Source organism: Equus caballus, chromosome 27 (genome assembly GCF_041296265.1).
Source record: "Equus caballus isolate H_3958 breed thoroughbred chromosome 27, TB-T2T, whole genome shotgun sequence".
NCBI classification, from domain to species: domain Eukaryota; kingdom Metazoa; phylum Chordata; class Mammalia; order Perissodactyla; family Equidae; genus Equus; species Equus caballus.
Genome location: NC_091710.1, coordinates 51,078,496 through 51,090,304, shown reverse-complemented (window position 1 = coordinate 51,090,304; position 11,809 = coordinate 51,078,496). Strand labels below are relative to the sequence as shown.

Here is an 11,809-nt window from a genome sequence, read left to right as displayed (position 1 = left end):
GTAATCTCATTTAAAATGAAGTTTGGGGTTGGCAGCTAGACTTTTGGTGGTGAAGATGATGCCGTCTATACAGAAGTTGAAATATAGTGATCTATACCTGAAATTTAAACAATATGATAAATCAATGCGATCTCAAGAATAAAAAACAAAGGAAAAGAAAAAGAAAATGAGGCTGGGGGGCCAGAAGGGACAGCTCTCACACACTACTGCTCAAATCAATTACAGGAAGAAACATCAGTGACAGACTCAAAAGGAAGACATGTATATTACGTCCCGACAAGAAATGGTCCACCTCAGTGACTCAGCCAATGACACTCCTCACTGCCCTGAACTCTCGCTTTCCACCAATGGACTTTTGTTCAATGCAACCCCTCATAACTTCCTATTTTTTCTCTGTAAAGTAATATTTCTCTCCTTTGTTTGCTGGACTTGCTTATGGCTTTTGCTATAGCTTGCTTACCCTGAATTACAATTCTTCTCCTGTTCCTAAATAAACCCATTTTGCTGGTGAAATATCGGGCTGTTTTACTTGTTTAAGTCACCACACTCTTGCTAAAGATTTCGCACTATTCTTAGTAATTAATCTCTCCAGATCATATCTTGTCATATTATAGACACACACGTTCCTTTTGGAACGAAAAACTCCTTTCATTTTTAATCTCTGATTCCAGGTTGAAAACAAAAATTCCTTTGATTTTTAGCAATATGAGCTACTTAGCTCTTATTTGCTTTCATATCTGTTTTACAAATGTACACGCTTATCTTACTTTTCAAGATCAAAATAACAATTAAAATGGTTTCCTAAATAAAACAGCAGTCTCTCCCTAAAGGAATTGTGCCATCCCCCAGAACACAGGAATTAGTGACATTGTTATGATGTCACTTGATATCACATTCATGTTGTCAAACTTCATCTCATCTATACAGGAAAAGATGTATACTTTCGGACACCAAAAAGTGACACATCTATTGTAAATAAAAATGTCATAAGTTATTAAAAGTAAATGATTAAATCAGGACATGACCGAGGTTAGGGTGAGGCCAGAGAATTAGAGTTGTTCAGATCCTGTTCTTATTTAAAATGTTGATGTTTTGTTGATTATGGGTTTTTTAGCCTTAATTTAAATTTCAAAATAATACATTATATTATTTATCTTAATCACAGAAATTTTTAAGCTCTATACCCACAGCAAGTGCTTGTCTCCCCTCACCTTAGTCTTGCCCCCTTATCAGGTGTCTCTGGATAAATGTATTTTTATTCTGCAAGGTCTGTTTCTCTTTGCAATCTGGATTCTCTAGGAAATGCAAGGAATTAATTTGGAGCTAAAGAACAATTACTCAGAAGTAAATTATAGGTAAATTGAGTGAAGAGTTAATGTAGAGAAACACGGAGCCATTTACACATACAGACTACCCTAGCCCAGATGTAGATTTAACTACCAAACTGTCCCAAGGAAGAGACTGCACATGAGGGAAGAATCCCCGTTATTCCCTGGCAGCCTACGGTCTCTTTCTTTTGGCGTTTGGTCCCCTCTCCCTGTGTTCCATGTGTTATTGTCTTCATTTAATCATGCTTTCAACGAGGACTTGTTTCCCCCTGCACCTACTTGCATCGTGTGATGTCCACATGGAGAGAAACACTTTATCCCACTCAGCTTTGCCATCCAACTAATAGTAATTTATGAAGCAGTGTCTCCCTCAACCACCAGCATATAAATGAACAAGATAGAGTCCAGATGCATAGAGATCTTATAGCTCCACAGAGAATGAGAAGCTTATCCCTATGTGCACAAGGCAGGGCTGAGGAAGAAGCCCACACCACAGGAAGTCAGGAAGGGGGGAACATGGAGGAGGAGGGGCTGCTTCCTGTGCGGATCAGCCATGGTTTCCCGAAGGAAGGAGGCAGTGATCGAGTGGCGACAGGATGAATGAGGCACACATCTGAGGGATGATGGGGCGGGTGAGGGCGGGAAGAACAAGGCACAGCTGACAGGACAGCACAGGCAGTGACTGGGGGAGGCCAGGTGACCATCGCCCTGAAGAGCACAGGAGGGTCCCACGTGGTGGCCCTGGTGGTCAGTATGGGGAGTTAAAGGGGATCCTCAAGGAGTCTGGAGATCAGCCTGTGTGATCAAACACCACGCAACCACCACAGTGACCAGGAGGCAAGATTCTTTGTCTTTGAACAAAGCAGTTTAATGTGGGTTAAATTTTACATGTTTTTGTGAAGGTAGCAGTTTCTGACTCCACATCTGTCACAGCAGTTTCTCCGCTTTCTATTACTTCTTTCTGCAGCATTTTGACCCAGGCAAGATACAAGTGCCGATCTGTTTTGACCCTGGAAGGCACTTAGGGGATATGCAGAAGCCTCCATTCTGAGAGCAACTGAACGAAGTTTCTATGCCTGCAGTAAAACCTGAAAAAGAAATAAAAAGGACAAAGTAGTGTCAGAAACCAAAGCACAGAGTCAGAAAGGCACACCTTGAGCAGATGCTCAGGGCTTCCCTTCCCGAGGCTGCGGCTATCCTGTCCCACAGGCTGACGTGCAGTTTCCAGACAGAGGCTAGCAGCGCAGAGGTTCCAGGGGGGCCTCGCGTTTCTAGAAGCAGAACGCTGTGCTCCGCGGCCCAGAGCCTGGGGTCTGCGGAGGGCTCTGTGCAAGTTCGGCTCCCCCACGGAGAGAATCCCTCCAGGGTGTGCGAAGGCAGTTCTCACACTGGCCAGAGGTTTGAGAACCAGAAATAGCCAGCTGCTGTCTGTTTTTATTACTTTGTTTTCGAAACCATGTACTTGATTAAGTGTCTCAGCTGAAATTGGAAAATAAAATGCAGTTTAAAGGGTAGGAATTGTTTAACGAGAGCTTATCTAAGTATCTTACGATCAATAATAACGATGGTTAAAAACACCTTTGTAGTATTGTCTCTAATATCTGAGAACTATCTCATATGTGGTCTGAGTCTCACATGCCTTCGTTCCCTGCCTCTGTCATTTCTGCCTTCTCATCTTCCTCCTATTCCTGTCTCCCTGATTTGTTTTCCCTCCTCCTTCCCTCCCTCCCTACTACTGTTCCAAGTGTTGGAATATTCTTGTGAACAAAATTGATAGAATATTGCAATGTAACTTCTAATTAACAGTTATCTCAGGTCCCAGCCTCACATTTTCTCTCTCCCTCCATCTCTCCATCCCTCTTTCTATCTCTTCCTCTCTCCTTGGTCCTTCCTTTTTGTCTGTTTACATAATGATAAGGATAAAATAAATGTTAGGCATCCAATTTTAACAGCTGCTTCTGTCGGACTGCCTCCCAGTGTGAACTGAGAGTAAGGCTCTCAGGGGTGTGTCCTCGGGGACATTGGAGCTGCTGAGACAGAGGCACAGGGGAGTCCCCAACAGCAGATCCCAAAGCGCAGTCTGGGCTTTGTTGTTCTCTGGGATTCTCCATTAGCCAGAGACTCCACTCTTTAAGTATAAAGATTTATAATGTGACTTTTCTGCACTTCTGTTCTTGGGCAAAATCAAATTACTTGCTTTTATGAAAAAAGAAAAGTCATATAACAGAGGCGTCCTCTGTTATGCAGCAGGTCTGGTATGACAAGCAGCGAGGAGAGGAGATTTACCAGCTGTCTGGCTCCTTCAGATTGGCTGAGAAAAGGTTGTGAACTGTGCCATAAGGTTCGTAAAGTCCTTTCATGTTGAAGGACAAGGTGTCTGGTTCTCATAAGCAATCCATATAATCTATTTGCTCTAAGAATGTGTGGAGAAGAGAGAAGAGGGGGGACAGAGAAAGAGAGAGAGTGAGAGGTAGATGGATAGACAGATGGAGAGGGAGAGAGAAAGAAAGAAAGAGAGAAGGAGAGAGAAAAAGAGAGATAGAGGGAAGGAGAGAGAGAGGTGATGGACAGAGAGAGAAGGAGATAGGCTGAGAAAGAGAGAAGGAAAGAGAGAGAGTAGGAGAGAAGGAAGGAGAGGGAGAGAGAAAATGGAAGAAAGGGAGAGGGAGAGATAAGAGAGAGAGACTCCCTCCTATTCTTCCATTTGTTCAGCCCTGTGTTCCCCTGGCCCACCTTACCTGGAACAGGCAACAGGAAGACAATGAGGAAGGCAAGGAGAAAATGAAGGATCCTCATGCTGATGGCTGGTGAGCTTAACAGCAAGCTGAGTCTGGACAGGGAGCTGAGCCTTGCACCTTATAAAGGTTCCAGGTTGCCAGCAGAATTTAGTATTGACTGCGTGTTTCGTAATTACAGTGACTAACTAGAACGTCTTAGCTGGTGTGTTATGGGAATGGCCTTGAGAGCACAAAGAACACTCAGTCTCCCTCATGCAAATTAGGAGGTGGGAAATCCCAGAAAAGCCTCTCCTGCCTTAGGCACCAGAAACTTCTTGTTTAGTCCAGTTCCTGTGGGGCATCCATGGGGTGAGGGACGGGGTCTGTCTCCGTGTGGGAACGGACTTCCTGGTGCTCGTTTGCCTGCCCCATGGAACTTTCAATCTGTCAATTTAGTTTTTCCTGAGTCTGAGGACAGTCTTGGGCCAAACTAGGAACTAGTTTCTCTAGTTCCATCACCCCTGGACATCTTCAGCTCCTGGGGATGAAGGATGGCTTTCTCAAACCCAGCATGCCTAGAGGCAGTCATGGTTTCTCACAGCACAAGGAGGGCTTTGGGCGCTAACAGAAGATGGACATGGTGGGCCTGACCCTCCCTAGGTTATAACAAGATGGTAACATTCATGTGAAAAATCCCTAAAATTTACCATTACCCCATGTGACAGTGGATGAGGCAAGTAGGGGCTCTGTTTCTCTTTTTTAGAGAAAGAATAGGAGGATGAAATTGTGACTAGACACATGTCCTCAGAGTGTGTGAATCAGAAAGCAAGGATAACACTTGTAGCTTCAGTTTACTCGGTAGCTCAGGCAACACTCAGCTACAGAGCGTCCACACTTTGAGAGCCAGGGGGTTATTTGCTTTTCAGAGATGTCAAAGCCAAGGATCTACATTGCCATTGGGATCTTGTGGAGAAGCACTGAGTGGACTCCAAGTCGCCCACACTCTTTCCCGGCTGTTAGTGGGTCCCAGTTCTGAAGGAGCCCACAGAGTTGCAGGCTTGTGCGAGGTCTCCCAGTGTCAGTAGAACCCTCACTATTGCTCTGAGACGCAGCAAATCAGATGTTGGTCACTGGAAATGCTCAGGGTCCTGTGACCAGTGCTCAGTGGGTAGGGTTTTTCTCAAGGAATATAAATTGCATTAATCCTGGTTTACATACCAGAAGGGACAAGCTAGCTTTCTAGGGTCATTTTTATAAGGGTACTAATCCCATCTAGGTGGGCTACACCCTCATGACTTCATCACCTCCCAAAGGCACCTCCTCCTAACACCATCTCATTGGGCATTAGGTTTTCAATATATGAATTTCAGGGGGAAGAGACATGAACAGTTAGTCCATTGCACCATGTAAGATAACATATTCACAGGTGATAAGGGTTAGGTCATGGACATATTTTGGAGATCATTATTCTGCCTACCACACCTAGTAAAAATAAAACTCAATTGTGCACTAAGCAAATCCTTTGGTCAAAACATTGTCTTTAAGGAGAAACATTTCAATGATCTATAGGTATATCAGATAAAATATAGGATGCTTAGTTAAATTGAAATTTCAGATAAACCATCAATAATCTTTTAGAATATGTATGTCTCAAATATTATAAAGGATATACTATGCCAAAAAATTAGTGATTGTTTATCAGAAAATTACATTTGACTCTGTGTCTTGTATTTTTACTTACTAAGTCCATCAATCCTAGTCATTTTGCATTAATAACAGATATGTGTTTATTCTAAGTTGTCCATCTGTGAGACCAAAAATAAGAAAATAACATTTAAGGTTATTTCAAAGGTCTTTTTGTTTTGTTTTGTTTGTTTTAAGGTATGATTTTTGTGGGATTAGCCCTCAGCTTACATCTGTTGCCAATCTTCCTCTGTTTTTTTCTCTTCTCTCGAAAGCTCCACTACATAGTTGTATATCCAAGTTGTAGGTCCTTCTAGTTCTTGTGTGTGGAACGCCGCCTCAGCATGGCTTGACGAGCAGTGCTAGGTCTGTGTGCAGGGTCCAAACTTGCAAAGCCTGGGCTGCCAAAGCAGAACACAGGAACTTAACCACTATGCCACTGGGTGGGCTGACACAAGTCTCTTTTTACAAGAAGTTCTTAGCTTCCTTGGTGCATCATCACCCAAAATTGGCCCATACTTAGATCCTTTTAGTATTTCTTCAGTGGACTGTCATTATCTTTCTTTGATCGAGTGCTTCACTTGAAATTATTCTTTTTCTTTTTTTTTTTTTTTGTGGAAGATTAGCCCTGAGCTAACATCTGCTGCCAATCCTCCTCTTTTTTGCTGAGGAAGACTGGCCCTGAGCTAACATCCGTGCCCATCTTCCTCCACTTTATATGTGGGGTGCCTGCCACAGCATGGCTTGACAAGCAGAGCCATGTTTGCACCCGGCATCGAACTAGTGAACCCTGGGCCACCAAAGCAGAAAATGCACACTTAACCACTGCACCACTGGGCCAGCCCTTGAAATTATTCTCTTTAAAGCAGCTACTCCTCTATTTTACATTCATTGAGGGGTGGGTGTTAGGATGAAAAGCCCTATAATACCAAGAGTGCTGGGAGATCTGCAACATAGCTGACAATATCCATTATTGTATAGGTCCTCTTGAGGAATTAGAAGATTTCTAATGGTACTTCAAGACACAGAATACAATATCTGAAATAAAAATCACAGTGGATGGGTTTAACAGCAGATTGTCCAAAGCAGGAGGGGATCTGAGGATTAGAATACACATCAAAGGAAATTTCCAGATCAAAGCGCAGAGAAATAAAATCAAGGAAAATACAGAAAATAGCATAAAATACATATGAGAGCACAGTGAGAGGTGTAATATATATGTAATTCTATTCCCAGGAAGAGAGGAGACAGAGGACACACAGCAGGAATTCTTGAGGAGATAGTGTCTGGAGATGTTCTAAAACCAATGACAGATAATAATCCGCATATTGAAAAAGCTCTGCAAAATACAAACAGGATATAGACAAAGAAAGCTGTACCTGGAGTTATCAGAGAAAAACCCTGTTCCTTGCATGAGTCTGGTTATTTAGTTTACACATAGTTGGAGTAAAGATCATGTCCTGATCTTTTTAGAGTAAGGCAGATGAACTCAATAAAAATCAGGAACTAGCTGCAGGGCTTAACACACTTTCTCTTTTTTTTTTTTCTCATGAGACTTCAGCATAACAGGATAGGTATGATCTTCTACTTTTAAGTCATAATTCAGCAGGTTTAAAGAGTTAGAGTGAGACGGAAGTTGGCTGGGTTGGAAAGCAGTCTGCCAATGCTCCAAATTCCAAGGTTATCCTATGTTTTTGTTTGTTTGCTTGTTTGTTTTGGCGAGGAAGATTGTCGCTGAGCTAACATCTGGGCCAACCTTACTCTATTGTGTCTGAGGAATGCCACCACAGCATGGCGGGATGAGCAGTGCGTTGGTCGGCTCCCAGGATCTGAAACCATGAACCTTGTCCTGCCTAAGTGGAGCATGTGAACTTAAACATTACGCCACCAGGCCAGCCCTGATTTCCTGTTTTTTAAAGATCCAAATTAAGTAACTCCAGCTCCCATCCCTTATAAGTTCAGGTAAATATTCAAATCATTCTCAGGATTCCCAGTTCGTGCTCATGCTCACAAGATTTTGTTCAAACACCTTCTTCCAGCTTTTCCATAACCTTCTCTGGCCAATTTCATCTCACTTCCTGTAGTTACCACCCACTTGCTTCTCTGGGGGATCAAATCCATCTGTCTCAAAATGTGCCTCTTTGTCAGATTTTCCTTTTTACTGTTTTTTTTGTTCCTGAGGAAGACTCACCCTGAGCTAAATCTTCTGCCAAACTTCCTCTTTTTGTATGTGACCTGCCGCCACAGCATAGGCCCTGGTAAATGAGTGGTGTAGCTCCACGTCCACAAACTGAACCCAGGCCACCAAAGGGGAGCGCGTCAAACTTAACCACTAGGCCACAGGCCCTGGCTCTGCCTTGATTATTTTGAAGAACAAGCGACTTTGACCTTCCCCTAACTGCCTAAAAGAATGTAAGATTTCAGGCCTGTTTCAAGAAAGAGCAAGTACCATTAGACAATATTGTCTACAGATGACCCAGCAACACTGGTTTCACAAACATTTGCATTTCCATCTCCATGTAAATTGCCTTCTTCCCCTTGGAAGCACAAAGACACTAACCCCAACATCCTCCTTTGTCTTTAGCTGAAAATGGTATTCAACGGGGTGGCTTGGCCATTCTGCGAATTACTCAGCTTTACTGGGTTTCCCCCATGTATACATGTTATAAAGCATAGTTTGATTTTCTCCTATTGTGTCCCATGTCCATTTAATTCTTAGAGCAGCCAGAAGGATCTAGAAGGAAAAGGGATTGTGTTCCTCCCCTACACTTCATACCTTTGTGCCAAGCACAATTGAGGCTCTCCCCCATTTCCTAAGATTTCACAATCAAAAAGCGATTGAGTGAAAATGTAAAATTTGAAGATAATTGTTTATGGTTACTACATAGAAATGTCCAAAAAAATGAAACTCAGAATACTCTTGTGAAACAGAATGAAAGAAACTTCAATTAAAATGAAGTCAGGGGCTGAAAACTAGACTTTTGGTGGTGAACATGTTTCAGTCTATGCAGAAGCTATAATATACTGATATATATCTGAAATTTATATAATATGATAAACCAATGTGATTAAAGAGAAAGGAAAAAAAAAACAGAAAATGAGGCTAGGGGATCACAAGGGGGAGCTCTTACACACGATTGCTCAACTTCAGTTACAGAAAGAAATATCAGTTACAGACTCAAAAGGAACAGGTGGATATTACATCCCAACAAGGAATGGTCCACCCCAGCACCTCAGCCAATGACAGCTATCACTTCCCTGAACTCTTGCTTTCCACAGTTGGATGTTTGTTCAAAACAACCCCTCTCAACTTCCTCCTTTTTGTCTATAAAGTCTCTATATTTCTCTCTATATAGACTTTATGAACAATATATTTCTCTCTTTTGTTTGCTGGACTTGCTTACGGCTTTTTGCTATAGCTTGCTTACCCTGAATTACAGTTCCCCTGTTCCCAAATAAACCCATTTTGCTGGTGAAACACCTGGCTGTTTTATTTGTTTAGGTCACCACACTCTTGCTAAAGATTTCCTGCCATTCTTAGTAATTAATCTCTCCAGGTCATATCTTGTCATATTATAGACATACGTCTCTTTTGGAACCAAAACTCCTTTTATCTTTAATCTCTAATTCCAAGTTGGACAACAAAAAGTCCTTTTGTTTTTAGCACTGTAGAGTTACATAGTTCTTACTTGCTTTATCTCTGTTTTATAGATGTAGACAGTTACCTGGTTTTTTAAGATCAAAGTAGTCATTAAAATGGTTTCTTAAATAAATGAGCAGTATCTCCCTCAATAACTTTTGCCATCCCCCTAGAACACAGGAATGAGTGGCATTGTTATGAGGTCACTCAGTCACACATGTGTTAAACTTCATCTAATCTATAGAATCGAAGATCCATTCTTCAAGGAACCAGAGAGTGACACATGTATCACAAATAAAACTTTCACAAATTATTAAACGTAAATGATTAAATCAAGATAGGACTGAGGTTAAGGTGAGGCCTGTGAATTAGAGTTGTTCAATTAAATGTTCAGATCCTGGTCTTATTGAAAATGTTGACATTTTGTTGATAATGGAGTTTTTTGCATTAATTTTAATTTTTAAAAATTACATTATATTGGGGCTGGCCCCATGGCCGAGTGGTTAAGTTCGCACGCTCCGCTGCAGGAGGACCAGTGTTTCGTTAGTTCGAATCCTGGATGCGGACATGGCACTGCTCATCAAACCATGCTGAGACAGCGTCCCACATGCCACAACTAGAAGGACCCACAATGAAGAATGTACAACTATGTACTGGGGCGCTTTGGGGAGAAAAAGGAAAAAATAAAATCTTTAAAAAACGAATACATTATATTATTTATCTTAATCACAAAATTTTTTGGCAGACCCTGAATTTCTGCACCCATGGCAAGTTCTTTACGTCTCTTGCCTTAGTCTTTGCCCCATTATCACGTGTCTCTACCTAGATAAAGATATTTTTATTCAACAAGGTCTGATTTCTCCTTTCAATCTGGAGTCTCTAAGAAACCCAAGAAGTCATTTGGAGCTAAATAGCATCTACTTAGAGGTAAATTATAGGTCAACTGAGGTAAGAGTTAATATAAAGAGACAAAGAGTTGCTTAGATAAACAGGTGGCATCAGCTCAACCCTACAGTTAACTACCCAACCCTCCCAAGCAGAAGACCGCAGGGTGAGGGCAGTATCCCACTGTTCTCCGGCTGCCTATGATCTCTTTCTTTTGGTGTTCAGTCCCCTCTCCCTGTGTTCCATACCATATTCTCTTCACTTAACCAGGCTTTCAACAAGGACTTGTTTCCCCCCATCACCTACTGGAATCGTGTGATGTCCACATGGAGAAAAACACTTTACTCCACTCAGCTTTGCCATCCAACTGAAAGTAATTCAGGAAGCAATGTCTGCCCTCGACAGCCAGCACATAAAGCAGTAACACAACCTTCCCCCCCGCCACCCCCCTGCCCATAGAGGTCGTACAGCCCCACAGAGAATGAGAAGTTTTCCCCCATGTGCACAAGGCAGGGCTGAGGAAGAAGCCCAAACCACAGGAAGTGAGGAAGCGGGGAACGTGGAGGAGGAGAGGCTGCTTCCTGTGCGGATCAGCCATGGTTTCCTGAAGGAAGGAGGTGGTGATGCAGTGCGGACTGGATGAAGAGGCACATGCACCACAGTGACCAGAAGGCAAGATCCTTTCTCTTTGAAGAAAGAAGTTTAATCAGGTTTAAATTTTACCTGTGTTTACAAAGAGAGCAGTTACTGATGCCACATCTGTCACAGCAGTTTCTCTGCTTTCTTATTAATTTCTTTTGCAGCATTTTGTTCCAAAAAAGCCACAGGTGCCGATAGGCTTCATCTCTGGAAGGCACCCAAACAACAACCATAAGCCTCCACTGCTACTACAACTGACAGAATTTCCTATGCCGGCAATAAAACCTGGAAAGAAAATAAAAAGACGAAAGAGTGTCAGAAACCAGAGCACAGAGTCAGAAAGGCGCGCTGCGTCCCTTGAGCAGATTCTCAGGGCTTCCTTTCCTGAGGCTGCGGCTGTTCTGTCCCACAGGCTGACGTGCAGTTTTCAGACAGAGGGTGGCGGCGCGGAGGTTCCAGCGGGGCCTTGCGTTTCTAGAACCAGAACACTGTGTTCCGCGGTCCAGAGCCTGGGGTTTGCGGAGGGCTCTGTGCGAGTTCGGCTCCCCAACGGAGAGAATCCCTCCAGGGTGTACGAAGTGGTTCTCACACAGGCCAGAGGTTTCAGACCTAGAAGCGGCCGGCAGGTGTCTATTTTTATTGTTCTATTTTCCAAACCTTTTAATGGATTAAGTGTCTCAGCTGAGATGCGAGAATAAAATGCAGTTTAAAGGGTTGAAATTGTTTAATGAGAGATTAACATCGAAGTAGCTTAAAATGGAAAATGACAATGGTTAAAACAACCTTTTCTAACAGTGCTTCTCGTATCTGAGAATTATCTCAGATGTGGTCTGGGTCTCACACATCCTTCACCCCCCTTCATTGCTTCCTTCCATTATTTTTGCCTTCTCACCTTCCTTGTATTCCTGTCTTCCTAA

General features: G+C 42.7%; 1 protein-coding gene across 1 annotated transcript; it reads right to left on the bottom strand.

Moving 5' to 3' along the window:
- Nucleotides 1-2,174: 2,174 nt before the first annotated feature.
- Nucleotides 2,175-4,160, bottom strand: DEFB4B (defensin beta 4B). Its single transcript, NM_001081887.1, is given in 2 exon segments — nucleotides 2,175-2,416; nucleotides 4,067-4,160. Coding segments are annotated over 2 exon segments (195 nt in total). The 5' UTR covers nucleotides 4,125-4,160; the 3' UTR covers nucleotides 2,175-2,279.
- Between the last annotated feature and the right edge of the window lie 7,649 nt (nucleotides 4,161-11,809).